The 17,158-nt window shown below is 42.2% G+C and overlaps 1 protein-coding gene across 1 annotated transcript in view; it reads left to right on the top strand.

Moving 5' to 3' along the window:
• Window positions 1–11,020, top strand: part of PASK (PAS domain containing serine/threonine kinase) — a 36,430-nt gene extending 25,410 nt beyond the window's left edge. Inside the window, exons 15-18 of the mRNA XM_087724938.1 lie at window positions 606–805; window positions 1,804–1,937; window positions 10,124–10,270; window positions 10,586–11,020. Of these exons, the coding sequence (XP_087581064.1) occupies window positions 606–805; window positions 1,804–1,937; window positions 10,124–10,270; window positions 10,586–10,776 (672 nt within the window). The 3' untranslated portion in view covers window positions 10,777–11,020. The remainder of the gene's footprint in view (window positions 1–605; window positions 806–1,803; window positions 1,938–10,123; window positions 10,271–10,585) is intronic.
• Window positions 11,021–17,158: the final 6,138 nt, after the last annotated feature.

Here is a 17,158-nt window from a genome sequence, read left to right as displayed (position 1 = left end):
GAATTTATGGGCTACAGTAAATAATCTGGAGAACACGGAAGCTTTCTGGTGCCGTACTTAACTTGCTGGCCTAGAAACCAGGAGCTATAGGCCTCCCTTAAACTGAAAGCTGGCTGGGTGACTTTAGGCCAGTCACTCTCTCTCAATCTAATCTACGTCACAATGTTTTTGTAGGGAAGATAGGAGGCAGTAATATTAAGCATATTCACTAGCTTGATTTGAGATGGAATAAAACTATTAATAAATGAATGGGTCTTTATCCAGAATTAGAAAACTTTTGATTATTATAAATTCTTCTGGTCTCATACAATCAGAACAGGCTCATCTTCCTCATGGAATTGTTCTAATGACAATATTAACAAAGTGTATGAAATATTTTTTTCTAGTCATACATAAACCAGTGACATTTTGAGTTTTAATCACTACAGAAGCAGGATTAAATGAAATGTGAATTTCATATTCTCTTAATTACAAGTATTTTAAAAGACAAAAAGGCAAAAAACTAATAATAAGAGTTTAAGCAGAAAATATAATTATTTTTTGGTTACAGTTACTTTATTATCTGGAATGGGTGCTATTCTGATCTCATCTTATTTGTGCATCAGCTCGTATCTGCAGTGAACTATCTTCGCTCTAGAAATATTCTTCACAGAGACATAAAAGATGAGAACATCATAATTGCTGAAGATTTCACAATCAAGTTAATAGACTTTGGCTCAGCTGCTTATTTGGAACCTGGCAAAATGTTCTATACTTTTTGTGGGACAATTGAGTATTGCTCTCCAGAAGTGCTATCAGGCAATCCGTATGTTTGATTTTGAAATAACATTTATGTTTCAACAGTACATTAGTCTGATTTAGGGGAGAAGCTGTACATTAACTCCAAAACTCACATAAAGACCATGGAATTTTTATCATATTTAGAATTAATAAAATGAGTTATGAATATACTGTCAGGCTATCTAGCAAGCTGAATAAAAATCTAAGGAATTTTTATGATGTCCAGGTTCAGTCAAACTGGGAAATCATAGTGAATATTAATCCACAATTTTAAATGTGTTTAACATTTTTTTTAAGCTGTTAATTATCATTTCCTACTCTGAAAGTCATGAGAATTTGTGATTTGTGGAAAATTTCTTGGTTATACCCAGCATGCTTATTAAATTTAAATAATATTGAACTGTAACATTTCTGTTTAATTTTGAATCTCCCTCACTTTTGGGAAACATATAACCCCTAATCAGATCTCTTGTCAATAATATAGAACAGTGGTCCCCAACCTTTTTATCGCCGCGGACCAGTCAGCCTTTGATAATTTTACCGTGGCCCGCTAAGCGCGCGCAGGGGTGTGGGGCGTTGTTCGCGACGACACATTGATTGTTTATATATCAGATTGTTTTGATTAAACTTCCCTGGAGCCTTTACGCACGGCCCAGGAGCTTTTGCGCACGGCCCAGGAGCCTTTGCGCTGCAGCGATCATGTCCCCCGGCCGCTGCAGCGATCATGTCCCCCGGCCGCTGCAGCGATCATGGCCCCCGGTCGCTGCGCGGCCCGGTGCCAGGTACTCCACGGCCCGGCACCGGTCCGCGGACCGGGGGTTGGGGACCACTGATATAGAAAACTTTAGGGGAAAAGGTGAGAAAGGACAGAACAACATATCGTTGGTGGGAAGGAGGAGTTATATTTGGATACATTTTTTTCCTGGGTACTATTTTTCTAAGTAATTTGTTTTGTATGTATTTCTATATTGGATGATTTTTTTCTGTTAAACTCAATGAGCTTAACTATTTAATTCTCTATAGATACTCAGGACCCGAACTGGAAATGTGGTCACTAGGTATCACCCTTTATACCATAGTCTTTGGAGAAAATCCTTTTTGTGAGCTTGAAGAAACAATAGATGCTGTATTGCGACCTCCTTACAATGTGTCAGTTGGTGAGTAGTTCACGAATGTATTTGCAAATTATAAATCAAGGGGAAAGGAAATACTTTTTCAGCTATGATTTCTATTTAATAAAATGGATAGAATGACTGGCCTTCCACCTGGCATGCCTAAAGAAACATATTTTTTAAAAAAACCTGTAATGATAATGGAATTTTTAGTTGATAATTTGTTGATTTTGTTAAGAAAGACTTCCTCTTTCCATGTCTGTTTCTCTGAGTTGTTAATTGTTTATACATTGCACTTTTCAGTACATTGGGTCTTTATTATTATTGGTAAGAGGAGGGAATCGTTGCTTAATACATACCTGTCATACATTTCAAGAAGTAGCATTCCCAGAAGTTTCTACAAATTTCATTGGGGACATTAGGGTAGTATTATAGTGAGTTAAGATGAAAATAGCATTGGTCACCCTTTGGGGTGACATCCAGATTTAGATGGAGGGAGCGCATTCTCTTTGTTCTGCTTAATCTCTAAATAGTGTACAGTACCATCAATTATGTTTCTAGATTGCCTATGAAAGCTGGATTGAAGCTTCAGTGGTTCTGACACTCCTTGAGTGGGCACTTGCTGTTAGTGAAGGAGGAAAGGTGTGCGTCCTTAGACACTTTATTATGGAGCAGAGGCCCAATGCTATCTCCACAAACATTTATAGCAATAAGTAATATGTAAACTATAATATATAATAACAGAACATTTAATAAGTATAAAATACCAGGCCTTTTCTGTATCTTTGCAGACAATTAAGCAGCTATCCCCATTTATTTAAATTTATTTATACTCACATTATAAATATTTAGCAGCATTTAGCGATATTGAAGGAGATGTGTTATTTATATCAGATGGTAAAAAGAAAAGCTAAAAGGAGTTTGGCGACAGTTTGATAATAGCAGTACAATAGTAAAATACCATGCATAAATATCCCTGAAGGAGGGACAGTTGGTCCTCAATATTACCCATACAGTGTGGGCCAAGTTGTTCGTTATAAGGAATATTCTTACACTTGCTTTCCAAGATAGCAGAAGGTAAAACATTAAATTTTGTTGGCATTGTAGCTCATCTTATATTTAGCCATTTTATATTTGAGCTTATCTCATACCCAGTCTGAGATTGGATATCTCCCAACACACAAGTTTGAATTTTCTATATCTGTGTTGGCTTGGCTTTGGCATGGTAATGGCCTAAGGCTTTCAACATAGAAATTTGGAAGTAGTTGCTGATTTAAAAAAAAAACCAAACAGCTGTCATTTCCTGATTGGTCAGCTCCGGTATAGCAGAGTAAGTCCAACATTGTAGGATATGCGCTTTTGTCATTTGGCCTCTAAATCCAATTCAGTGGGCTGGCTTGGATTTGTTAGGTTCTTTGGAACTATGTGCTCTAAATAGAATTGGCCTGACCATTTTGACTTGCCTAAAATGATAGAATAGGAATCCTGTTTTCCAGAGGAAGAGGGAGTGGTCACGTGTGGGTATTCTCAAGGCCTGATTGGTCCAAAGACTGAGAGCAAACTCTTAAATACTGGTGCCTTCCAATCCTAGCCCAGTTTCCTCTCAATCTTTCTTGGTCCAAGCACTGTTGAGAATATTCTAGGTAGGATTTCTATTATTGCAATCTGGTTTCTCATTTGGTTTAATTGGGCTTTTAAAATTTACTAAATTCTAAATTAGCAGCTGCGGCCCCAAGGGACAGATCTCTGCCTCGGGCGGTTGGAGAGGGCCCTGTGGGGTGCTTAGCCTCCCCCCCGCGGGCCCAGAGCCTCAGCCGTATCCCCGGGATTGCGGGGATGCCAGCTCCTTCTTCAGCTGCTGTAACGGCAGCTTCGTAACTGGAACAGCCGGGAGAAGTGGCAGCGGCACCACGAGGTACGCATGAGCCGCTTGCGGAGCCGCTGCTTGATTCAGGCGGCTGCTGCATTCCTTACTTGAGATGACTGCAAGTGATCCTCGGGGGAGGGAGGTGCGTGCCTGGGCACCGCATGGCCTCCCCCGGCCTTTTCTATAGCGGCACGGGCTCCTGGAAGTCCGGCAGAGCCACTGGAGCTTTCCATCGGCTTCCGCCTTCTTCAGAAAGTTCCGGTGGCCATTTTGGTTGGCCGCCACGTGCGCAGAGCATGTGTTCAGGCCTACGACGACTGGGCCAGTGCGGCGGTTGTTGTTTTGGCCTTCTCCTTGTCTGGATCAGCAAGCCCAGGTCCCAGCAGGGCCTACAGCAGCTTGAGTTCTCCATCCCTCGTCTTTGGACATGTGAGTAGGGAAATGGAGGAGGGTTCGGATATTCCCCAGGGCCAGGTGGCTGACCTGGTGAGGGGTGAGGAAGGCCGGGTGCAGGGGGTGGAGTCGGGTGTCCCTCCCCCCCGAGATCTTTCACTGCCCAGCGCCCATCTCGATCCTCTACAAGGTAGGAGGCCAGGAGGCACAAGGCCATTGAAAAAACGTTTGCAAGGGCGGAGAAGCAGGCTAGGTCAGCTGGGCCTTCTTCCAGGGACAGATCACGGTCTCCTCTCAGGCTCCTTTCTGCCCGCTCTTCACCTAGGGGATTTAGTCCGTCTTCTGCTTCAGCCTCCCCCGACAGGCCTCGCTCCTATTCCAGGCGGAGGGGGTCTCCCTCTCCCTCCCCTTCTGGTTCTCTGGTTTTGCCTGAGAGAGATTCAGCAGACCCTTTGGAAGGGACGTCCAGGGGACCCTGCTCTGTGCGCAGGTTGGCTCCCCAGAGGCCTAGTTCTTATGGCGATATAGAGGATTTGGATCACCTCCCTGAAGGGATTAAACGGCTTATTTCTGCAGCAATCTCACGGGGCGTTGCCCAACGGGACAGGAGCTCCCACACTTCCAAGCATGGAGGTTTGGGCCGGGCCCTGTACAGGGCCTCCTCTCCTTCCATGGTTAGCGAGGCCTCGGTCATGGGGGAGGAGAACCTCCAGGACATGGGCTTCTCAGAGGATGAGGATGGCCCCCCCTCAGATGAGCCCTCTTCTTCCGGCCTCTTTTTCCTGGTCATGTTCAAGATTCTTCTGAGCAAGGCAAGGAAGACCACCAAGGTGGGGACTGAGGATCCCTCGGTGCCCCCGCCAATGGATCCTGACATGGCCATGTTTTCTGCCACGGCCACGAACAAGGAGGAGATTCTGGCTCCTCCCTTGTTTATGGAGGTCCTAACTAACCAGTGGGCCCGTGCCTCTAATTTCTCCACTCCTGGGAGTAATGATCGTCGCTTCTACAATGTGGAGCAGACTTTTGCCCAGGCTATTCAGTTGCCCGCCATTGACACGCCAGTGGCTGCCCTGGTCTCCTCCTCGCCGGTAGTGTCGGACGATGCGGCTGATAAATTGAAGCCAGAGGATAAGCGCGCTGAGCTTTCCTTAAGGAAAAACTTTAATGCCATTCCGTGGGCTATCGTCCGCGGCCTCGGCTTCCTATTTCAACTGCGCCACGGTCATGTGGCTTAAGCAACTCCAGGAGCGTATTCCTATCCAGGACGAACAACTCCACCAGGATCTGATCAAGATCATGGCAGCCTCCCAATTTTCCACTGATGCGACCCTAGACACGGTTAAGTTTGCATCTAGTGCCTTGGCCACTTCAGTCACATCTCGCCGGCTCTTGTGGCTGCGCCACTGGCAGATGGATAATAAGGCCAGGTGGAATTTGGCGACTGCTCCGTTTAAAGGTCCTAATCTTTTTTGGGAGGCTCTCGACCCCATTCTGGTCGAAAACAAAGACAAAAAGAAGGTTCTGCCTTGTAACGCTAAGAAGCTCGAGGCTAGGTCTCATCCTTACCGTAGGCAGCCTTACAGGGCCCCTGACTATGACCATAACCAGCGTTTCTCTTTCCGCTCTGACAGGCAGTTTCACAGGTCATCCTTTCAGGACAGAAACAGGTTAAAGCACCAGTCCCAGCGGCCCTTTCGTGTCGGAGGCGGCCGTCCCTACCGCAGAGGGAAGTGACTCGAACCCGAGTCGTCCCATCGGCGGCCGCCTTTCGCTCTATGAGGATCAATGGGACGAGATCATGTTGGACACGTGGCTCCGGTCCACGATACGTCACGGTCTCAGGTTAGAGTTCCTCTCCACCACCACCCAAATCTCTTCAGGTCGTTCCCTCTGCCCAGGAGTCTGGAGCACCACTGTCTGATGGATCAGGCTATTGCCCACCTTCTCGACATTCAGGCGGTGGAGGAACGGGGCCTGGAGGAACGGGGCCTGGGCCACTACTCCAACCTGTTCGTAGTTCCGAAGAGCTCGGGGGGCTGGAGGGCTATTCTAGACCTCAAGCGTCTAAATCGCTTTCTGGTGTACAGACGCTTCAAGATGTCCTCCCTCAAATCTATCCTTCAGGGCATCCGAAAAGGGGATTTCTTGGCTTCGGTAGATCTCACAGAGGCCTACCTTCATATTCCGATTCTGCCCAGTCACCGCAGGTTTCTGAGGTTCTTGCATGGGGCCAGCCACTACCAGTACAGGGCTCTTCCCTTCAGGCTGGCTTCGGCTCCTTGAGCGTTCACAAAGGTTCTAGCGGCTCTGGCAGCTCATCTGCGCTCCATCCCTGTGAGACTCCAATGTTATTTAGACGATGTCCTAGTTCAGGCGGGGTCTTTTCCTCAGGCCGTATCAGATCTTCACCTCACCATCGGGAGTCTTCAAAATCTGGGGTTTTCCATAAACTTCCCCAAGAGCCATCTCTCTCCTTCCACGCACAGTCTTCATCTGGGGACGGACATAGACTCCGTGTCGGGGATAGTTTGTCTGTCCCAGGAGCGTCAGAGGAGTCTGCGCCAGCTGGCGGCAAGCGTTCATGGAAGTCAGTTAGTTTCGGTTCTCATGTTGTCGCAGTTGTTAGGCAAGATGGTCTCTTGTATAGGAATAGTTCCGTGGGTCAGACTCCACCTCCTGCCCCTCCAGTGGGAACTCATCCCGTTCCCAAGGGGGCGGTTGAGCTGCGGACTCTCTGACTGTTGGCGGGGGTTTGGGCCTCTCTGGGATGGTGACTGTCACCATGGACGCGAGTCTGTTCAGCTGGGGGACCCTGGTAGGTTCCCGGTTGGCCCAGGGCAGGTGGACAGCCTCGGATCTCCGCCACAACATAAATTGGTTGTAACTAAAGGCGGCCCGACTAGCTCTGCTTTACTTTTGCAACTCGGTGGAGGGGCGTCACGTGCTCCTCCTGACGGACAATGTGGCCACCAAGGCCCACATAAATCGTCAGGGAGGGATGCACTCTCAAGCTCTCTGGCTGGAGGCTTTGAGGCTGGACGCCTGGGCCACCTGTTATCCTTGGTGTCAGAACACATCTCCGGGCTTTCCAACCACCAGGCGGATTGGCTGAGTCGGGCGACTCTGGACAATGGCAAGTGGCAGCTCCATCCGTCGTTTCGGAGGATCTGTCGCAGGTTCGGCACTCGACTGGTGGATCTTTTCGCCTCACTCACGAACTCTCAGCTCCCCTGATTTTTCACCCACTTTCAGCCCCAGTTTGCCGAGGGCACGGACGCTCTCAGGAGCAGGTGGACCTCGGGCCTTCTGTACGCCTTTCCTCCCATCCCCCTCGTCCCGGGGATCATCAGGAAGGTGGTAGTGGAGAAGGCTCTAGTCATAGTGGTAGCCCCCTATTGGCCCAGGAGGCCCTGGTTCGCGGACTTAGTCCAGTTGTCAGTGGCCCCTCCGTGGAGGATTCCGCAGGAGGACGTGGTCTTGCAGCAGGGGGTCCTGCTTCACCCGGAGCCCCAGTGGCTCCATCTGACTGCCTGGCTCTTGAACGGTGGATACTGAGGGGAGTTAACCTGTCCCTGGGGTCATTCGTACCATCGAGGTATCTACGCGTCCATCAACGACCCGCATCTACAACTCCACCTGGGCGGCCTTTGTCCGGTGGTGTTCCCCTCTTGGCATTTCCCCCGACAGGGCCACTATTCCCAACGTCTTTGACTTCCTGCAGAAGGGTCTTGACGACGGGCTGTCCCAGAATACTTTGCGCCGCCAGGTAGCGGGTTTGTCTTTGGTCTTGGGGGGGGGGTGTAGGGTTTTCTTCCCTCTCTCAGGTTCCCCTGATCAAGCGTTCTCTGAATGGGGCGACTAATCTCAGGCCTCCCTCCATCCATAGGTTCCCTATGTGGGATCTTCCCCTAGTTCCCAGGGCTTTGACGGGGTCCCCATTCGAACCTCTCTGGTCTGTTCATCTAAGGTTGTTGTCCCTTAAAGTGGCTTTCCTGGTAGCGGTTACTTCCGCCCGGCATATTTCAGAACTGGGCGCCCTCTCTTCCAGGGACAACCTGTGTCATTTTCACCAGGACAGGGTGGTGCTTCGCCCTGATCTGGCCTTCATCCCAAGGTTAAACACTCCATAGGGCTCAGGAGATCGTCCTACCCGATTTTTGTCCGGGCCCGTCCAACGATAGGGAAAGGCTCTGGCATCGGTTGGATGTGCACCAGGCATTGCAAATTTATCTCCAGCGGACCGCGGGGGTCCGTAGGACGGAAGCCTTGTTTGTTTCGTTCCAGCTGGGTACGTTGGGGTCGAGGGTGTCCTTGGCCACCATTGGCCGTTGGGTGCGTCAGGCCATTGTGAGGCCTATGTGGCGGTTGGTCGGCCGGCCCCGTCAGGTATAATGGCCCATTCTACTAGAAGGGCCGCGACCACGGCGGCATGGGCCACAAGGGCCCCCTTTGAAGACATTTGTCAGGCCGCCACTTGGGCTTCTCCGACGCTGTTCATCCGACATTATCGCTTGGATGCCTTCGCTTCGGTGGATGCATCATTTGGTCGGAGGGTCTTACAGAGGGTGGCGGCCGATACTCCCCTTGGGCCTTAGGAGTCTATGGTTTTCCCTCACTGGGACTAAAGCTTGGGTATGTCCCACACTTGACCACTCCCTCTCTTCCTCTGGAAAAAGAATGTTGGTCTTACCTGAACGTGTCTTTTAAGAGGAAGAGAGGGAGTGGTCAAGACCCACCCTGAGGTTTTACTTTTGGGGCCAAGGGGAGGGCCCAGGTGGTTCCCGAGAGGGGGTTTGTTGTCGGTTGTTTTTGTTGTTTCAGTTCTACCGTTCACCTTTGAGGAAACTGGGCTAGGATTGGAAGGCACCAGTATTTAAGAGTTTGATCTCTTTGGACCAATCAGGCTTTGAGAATACCCACACGTGACCACTCCCTCTCTTCCTCTTAAAAGACACGTTCAGGTAAGACCAACGTTCTTTCTTTGGGTGTTAAGTGTGTGTGCTTGGAAATAGCCCTCTTGGTAGCAGTCCTTTTGCTCTGGAATAGATTGCCAATATTAAGATGACTGCTTTCATTGTAACATTTTGAATAGAAGCAAATACTATTTCCTTTGAACGATCCTTTGGCTGGAGTTATTTAATAGAGGGCTAACTGTTCAGAATTAGGTGGCTGCATGATATACTTTATATTCTGTATTTCAAAACACATTTGGCATTTATCTGGCACATGAGATGCATAGAAACTCAGGAGGAGTGGCATAAAGTGAGTGTATGTGCGTGTTATAAGTAAAAACATAATTACTGTACTTTCTTCAGCCTTTCAGGTTCTAATTACACTTTTCAAACTGTCATGTGTCAAAGGCTTGCTGACTTCTTTTCGTTTCAGGAGGAGAATCTGAAGTATATAAAAAGTATAAGATAAGGAGCATTTAAATCTAATTTCCCTGCTAATTCTTCATTCTGAATTTCCATTTCATGTTGTCTTTCCTGTGAGAAAAAAAAAGATACATCATGATTTTTGTTATGAACACATGCCATTTGAGGGGTACTCATTTGCAGTGTTTTTAGCCTGCATTGTTTTATCCTTATATGGCCTTTGGATCAAATAATGAATTGCAATATCTTAAAACAAAACAGAAATCCATTTCAGATTGTCATAAAGGATTATAATTTAAAATTATAATTCTTTGAAAACTATAGGTGCAGTGTGCCTTATTCAAAGCAGATAATCCTGAAACCTTGATTCTATTGCAGTAATTTTCACTACTGAATAAAAGCCATCTTGAGAAAAGAAAGTAATTACAAGAAAGGTAATAAGGAGTCAAGAAAGGTAATAAGGAGTAAAAAAAACTTTGAAGTGTAGAGAATTTCAATTTGTAAAAAATGTTCACCTTAAAATTACATTCAATGAAAGTAGACTAAGGCAAGCTGAAGGCTAATATGGTGTTGTTTCTCTTTTCTTTCTTTAGGTCTGATGAGTCTCCTGTCTGGGCTTTTGAAGCCTTTTCCACAGGATCGTATAACTCTAGAAATGGTCATAAGGGATCCTTGGGTGTTCCAACCTATAAACGTGATCAACTATGCATGGGAGAAAGTATTTACTTGTAGCAAAACAGGTATGAGAAAGGATTCTGAAAGCAGCGTTCATGATTTACCATGAATTCTCAGATGAATGAGATTTACAAAGAGTTCTATACAGGGGATATTTTGCATTTGACACAGTTGTTTCAAGGTCTTAGCACACAAGGGATGTGTTTGAAATACATTTCTGTGCAGTGCAGATTTATGTGTTTTTTGTACATCAGAAATTTTTGTTCTGTTCATTAACACTTCTGTTACATATACAGAATCACACTAAAGTATGCAGTGGTTGGTGAACTAGTATTTGCTTTTATATGTTTATTAATATTAATAAAACTTTTATTTTTTAGAAAACAACAGTTTTAAAATTCAACCTGCTGGCTGTAATCATGGTGGTATCTGGGCAATCCCAACCCTGGACAGTGAACAGAGTTTTAATGATGAGGTCAATAATCATGAGCCGGCAAATTCCCAGCTACTTGGAATTATCTCTTCTGCAGAACGAGAGCCCTCAACCTCTTCCCAATGCCAGAATCACTGAAATCTTAACTTTGGATACAATCTTACTCGTCTTGAGAACTAAAGAAAAAAAAATCCCACAAGGATATCAATGTGATGAACATAATGAAGCAGCAAAATTACAAGTTCACTCTGCCTCCTGTGAACGCGTCTGATATGATTCTTTAATTCCGACATATGGGGATTTAGTCTTCATAGTGCCTGTCTACATAACTGTAGTGTAATTATAGTCAAGTTAGATAGCATAAAATCTAGGTCTCAACTACATAATTTAAATCTGTGTATTTGATTTTTCATCCACTAACATTATAAAACTATTATCAACAAATGGATCTTCAATATTTTTGGAGAGTAAATTGCCACAGTGAATAGAGCAGGCAATCACTTTCTATATTTCATTTTGTAGTTAGTCTATTTTTAGTAGACGTTCATTTTGGTTAGTCTATTTTCTATTAATAATTAATAGAATTAATTTGTTTATGATTGTTAATCATAACAGAAACTATGCTTAGACTGCAGAAGAGGTAGCATTCATCTTAGGTTCTTTTATATTTTAAAGTTTTCTCATACGTCAGGCTTTTTTTGAAAGAAAGTATCTTTAACATTTTTCTTATTGGGATATTAGGACATAACTTGAAATGTTGTTTAAGTGAATTACTGACAGCTGTCCTGATAAAATAAAAGTTAATGATGGCCATATATTTTACCTCATCTTCCAAAATTTAGGTGATACATAACTAAATGGTTAATTAGTATTAATTTATAATACTCTATGTTTTGGCTTTGTGGATGGTCTTACTTCAGAGAAATCTTCACAATAGAGAAAACATTGCAAATGTTAAGTTTAAATGCAAGGTCAATATTTTCTTATAAATATCAACACAAAAAAACTTTTTAGTATGTTAATCAACATTATGCTAAAGTGGCCATTTATTTTCCAACAAACGACCTTAGCCAGAAGTTTCTGACAGGTGAGTTTCCCTTAAAAACCTTTATTATGCCAAAAGAAATAGTCTCTAGAAAGTTCAAATGGGTGTAGGTATGCTGGTCTTGTTGATTTCGGGACTTTTCCCATGTAAGATTGAGATTGTCTTGACAAGATTTTGGCAAGGTCCCACTCGCTATCTTCAGGCTGGTGTTTTCGGCTTCGTGCTTGTGCGAGTAACGCGTGGTTAGAGCTGCCGTCTTTCTATAAATCTTGGTGGGGGTGTGTGGAGTGCTGGTTTTGTTGCCTTAAGTGGGTTGATTGGCTGTGTAGTTGCATCCTGATTGGTGGATGGAGTTGATATTTGTAGATTGATCAGCTGTTTCGTATCCTGTGTGGCTGAGGTGCTGGCTATGTGTCCGTTGTTCTTTTGTGTTGTAACGACCTGGGTGGTGGTTCGTTTGTTGACTAGGGCTGGTTTCCAGATGTCTGGTAGGTGGGAGGTATTGTCATGTTTATTCATGTTATGGGGGTGTTTCTCTATTTCGATGGCTTCCTCTTGTTGAACTGTTCTGTTTTGGAGATTAATTTGGTTCCTTCAAAATCAATTTCATGTCCTGTTGCTTTAAGGTGCTGGAAAAGGGAGGAAGTTTTTTCTTTTTTTCTGACTGCGTTCTTGTGTTCTGCGATGCGTGCATTTATTCTCCTATTAGTTTGTCCAATGTATGTGGCAGGGCAGGTTTTGCAAGGTATTTCGTAGATTCCTTGGTTTTCTAGCTGGATCTTGTCTTTAGGGTTTCTTAAGATGTTGGCTATTTTTTGGTCAGTGCTGAAGGCTGTCTTGATATTGTGCTTCTCCACAAGCATTATGTCCTGCCCTGCCACATACATTGGACAAACTAATAGGAGAATAAATGCACGCATCACAGAACACAAGAACACAGTCAGAAAAAAAAGAAAAAACTTCCTCCCTTTTCCAACACCTTAAAACAACAGGGCATGAAATTGATTTTGAAGAAACCAAATTAATCTCCAAAACAGAACACTTCAACAAAAGAATAATTATGGAAGTCATCGAAATAGAGAAACACCCCCATAACATGAATAAACGTGATGATACCCCCCACCTACCAGACATCTGGAAACCAGCCCTAATCAACAAACGAACCCCACCCACCATCCAGGTCGTTACAACACAAAAGAACAATGGACACACAGCCAGCACCTCAGCCACACAGGATGATATGAAACAGCCAACCAATCTACAAACATCAACTCCATCTACCAATCAGGATGCGACTACACAGCCAATCAACCTACTTACAGCAACAAAGCCAGCACTCCACACACACCCACCAAGATTTATAGAAAGATGACAGCTCCGACCATGCTTTACTCGCACAAGCACGAAGGCAAAAACAGCAGCCTGAAGATGGCGAGTGGGACCTTGCCGAAACCTTGCCAAGACAATCTCAATCTTACACGGGAAAAGACCCGAATAAAACAAGACCAGCATATAGGTAGGTAGGTAGGTAGGTAGGTAGGTAGGTAGGTAGGTAGGTAGGTATGATGTATGTATATGTATGTATGTATATAGTTGCTATGGATTATAAATTGGCAATTTAACTTTTTATAATTTTTTTTAACTTTAGGAACAATACCTTTTTTCAGATTAGTTTAGCACAGAAGATAATTACATCTCTTATTGATTGTTTTGCTTGATGGCTTGATAGGTGAACAGTTATATTTGATTCTAATTCTTCTAAGGAGTATTTCCTTCAACAATGCAGCTGTCCTTAATATTAATGCCAATGTGAATTTACTAGAATTCACTTTAGAGGTTGTTTCAGTGGAATACATTTTCAGTTCTATTTTGGTTATATTATGAGGTTGTGCCTTCCTTTCCTTCATGGTGAAGAAAGCTATTACCCAATCTATACAGAGAAGAAAAGAAGCTATTAATCTATACAGAAAAGAAAATATTTAGAGGAATTCTACTAAAGTGGTTTTTTATGTATGTGCTTAGTATAGAAAAAGACATCAATAGCTAGCAACAACTACTGTCAAATCGGTCTATTTAATATATTCTGTCCCTTGATGTCTACTGTTTATCTTGCTGTGTATTTCACAATAGTGTGGGAAAAATGAAGAATCTTAGATTGACATGATTCCATGTTATCTAGTTTGCTAAAGAGATTTACATACTAACATTACAGAAGGGTGCAATTAAAAATTAATCCAAGAGAAGGCCTAACTAGATAATGTCCACTTGGGCATAATACCTATATTTGTCAGATAAAATTGGACTAAATCCCAATTAAGACTAGAAACTTGTAAAAAGGTGTTTTGAAATTAATACTTGTCTCATTTCAAAAACTTCCTGGCTACCTGAACATGTATTTTCATGGATAGTTCCTTGGTTAACAATTTAAATGGAAACATTGGTGCATGCATGCACAGAAAATCTAAGATTACCTTTAAAATAATCTTATGAACATTCCAGATGACCTGTACGCTTTAATGCTTCAAGGAAAATAGTGCTTTGTTTAGCTAATGTACTTTGTGAAGCACCTTATTCACTTGTGTTGCACAACCATAATAATCGGATCTATCTTGTGTCTTGGATTTTTGCCATAAACTCTATTAGACTATGAGAACTTTTTGAATTATATTTGCTGTAATTGTGTTAAGTCATTTGTTGAAATGAATGAAATACACAGTAGTATTTTAATGTATGTCTCATATTACTTTCTTTTCATGAACACCTGTAGTCCAGTCTTTTTGCAGCATTTTTTTGTTCTGCATATTTTATATTATTTACAGAAAAATAATATATATTATTTTTATCCTGCTATTTTTATGGAACTCATAACTGATATATCTGATTCCTTTTTTTCTCCTTTTGACTACAATAGATTCAGTTGAGAATGAATTATGCAAAATAGCTCAGTGAAATTAACAAATGAAAATTTACATTTAAAAAAGTTAAATTTGTGAGTCTGCCAATTAAGAGTCAGGAATATCATAACTAGATTTTTTAGGGATGTCATTTGACCAAAACAAAACTGATATCAGGAGGGATGTTCCTTGAAGAGATGAAAACACTTTGATTAGAATATAATGTGTAGATATTTTCATTGACATAATTTGACATACTGTCTGCTACAGTTTTTACGATATTTCTTCATTTTTCTATATTCATCAATATTGCTGTTTGTCTGTTTTCCTTCAAAAGGATGAGTCAAAACAGCCTAGAAGTGGGGAGTTATCCACTCCCCTTCTACATGGCATCATGCCTCATGGATAAATAATTATAGGGGAAATAATTCTTCATTCAGAACGTAATTGTTTTTATTTATCAGTTTGGGAAAATATTGGACTAGCAGAATCTCACTAAAAACAGAAAAGTCACAACAGGTCTCACTAGTCCTAGAGCTCAGGGACTCTCAGGGAGTCTTTCCTTTCCTTAGAAAGGAACGAGAATAGTTTAAAACTAATTCTCAGTTTCTGTCAACATGCTTGAAGAATATAGGATAACTTTTCTTCACCCAGGTTATTTTTCTCCTATTCAGTCTACAGAATTTTATTCTATATTTCCTTTCAAGGAATCTGGGACTTTCCCAGACTTATCTTCACAACCCAATGAGGAAGGCTCAACAGATTGCTGGACAAAAAGCATTCCAAATAATCTAATAAACTTCATTTTAAATTTTTTTTGAGAACACAATTTATTGGAATAAAAATTATAAATATACATCTTAAAAATAAAATGGGAACACTACTATTTTCTGAACTCAATAATAAATTGGCAAAAGATTTAAAAGCTTAGAACAAATATTTTTACAATCAATTGGATACAAAAAATTATTCCTGTATAGTAATTCTCTTTGCAGCGTCCATTAAAAGAGTATAAAATAAGTTGATATGTTCTACAACTAAAATGTGTACATTCTTAGCAGATAAAAGTCATACTACATTTTAGACCAAAATGTAGCAATGGAAGGACAAGTCCTAATCGTGTTAGTTTTATTGTTTCATTCTTCCAAATGAACCCCTAGACTAGAGCATTCTTTAAAATGTACAATATTTGTGGAAAAAATATATTAATAACCACATATTGAACTTTAGAATAAGATTCAAACTCATTTCCAATGTCACATGATTAGTACCACTTTTATATTGCCTTCATTTGATTTAAGTAAATTGTGCAAATGATCCACAAATCTTAATATAGAATTTAGGAACTTAATCAGAATCAAACAGGTTAAATCAGAAATACATTGCTGCAGGAAGAAAATCAGATAATGAAATGCAGAATAAATTATATCACAGGTTTTACAACTTATATAAAAGAATTTAGAAGCAGAGAGGACCTGTGGAAAGCTACAAAGAACCAACATTGGATGGAATTGATAAGAGAAGCTGCACCAGGGTCTGGCAAAGCTGGGAAAAGCTAATTGTTGAATAGACTGCACGGGTACAACAAAATCCAGAGATATTCTGAACAAATAGAGCTATCTGGTGGCTTTTGCCCTTTATGATTATAGTGACATGCACATATGCACACTTGCCCTATGGGTCCTGATCAATACACACTTGATCTTACAGCAGTGCAACAACGCAATTAACATTGCTAGTTTGGAGGCAAGATCTGTTTATACATATTTTAATCTTGTATTTTATCTCAAATATGTCATTTATTATGCCTTATTTTAATTGTGATGGTTCTGACATGAGTAAACATGAGTAGGCATAACTGAAAACCCAATTTAATTTCCCTTCACCTCATTTTTTAAAAAAATATGAACCATTCCAATGATTGAATGGGTATTTGAAGCTAGGTTTCCCTGATTCTAGTCCATCTTTAATGTTTTCCCTTTACACTGAAATGATTAAGAGACAGAAAGCTGATGCTTTTTGGTATTGCCTTAAAGCAAAAAACGATCCCAGTTATAGATAATTAGTCTTATAAATCACATTTGTCTCCCATAATAGTATGATATTTTTAAAAAACCACAATCCTATGTCTTGTAAAATTGTGAACCTGGGGCATCACTTTTATGCATTTTTGTGCTGTGACAATATCAGAAATAGTTTACGTAAGTAAACATGTGATTTACAACTGTTGCTTCCAAGTAAAATTGAAATATATATAAGGAACCGTGGCACAAACGTTCGTTTCTGCAGTATAGTGGCTGAAATGACTTGGTTTGTAATCTGATTCATTCGCGTAGATCCTATACAGTATAGGCAATATGAATATTCATAAGAATCGGACCTTTATTCAAGTGGGATTCTTTACAAATGTCAGGTATGATGCGCCTCTAATTACTCTCGGGGAGGATAATCGCGCACTCCCTCTGTTCACATTTCTGATTGGCCCCGCCAGGTCTTCATTCATAACCTTTTACAATACAAGGAATTTTTATCCGCCCTTCGGTTGCCCCACGGAACCTTTTTCAACTCCAGCTTCCGTTTC

This window comes from Thamnophis sirtalis, unplaced genomic scaffold, assembly GCF_051295495.1.
Source record: "Thamnophis sirtalis isolate CommonGarterSnake01/CBP01778 unplaced genomic scaffold, rThaSir2_p1.2 scaffold_11, whole genome shotgun sequence".
In the NCBI taxonomy this organism is placed as follows: Eukaryota; Metazoa; Chordata; class Lepidosauria; order Squamata; family Natricidae; genus Thamnophis; species Thamnophis sirtalis.
This window is presented reverse-complemented; position numbering and strand designations above follow the sequence as displayed.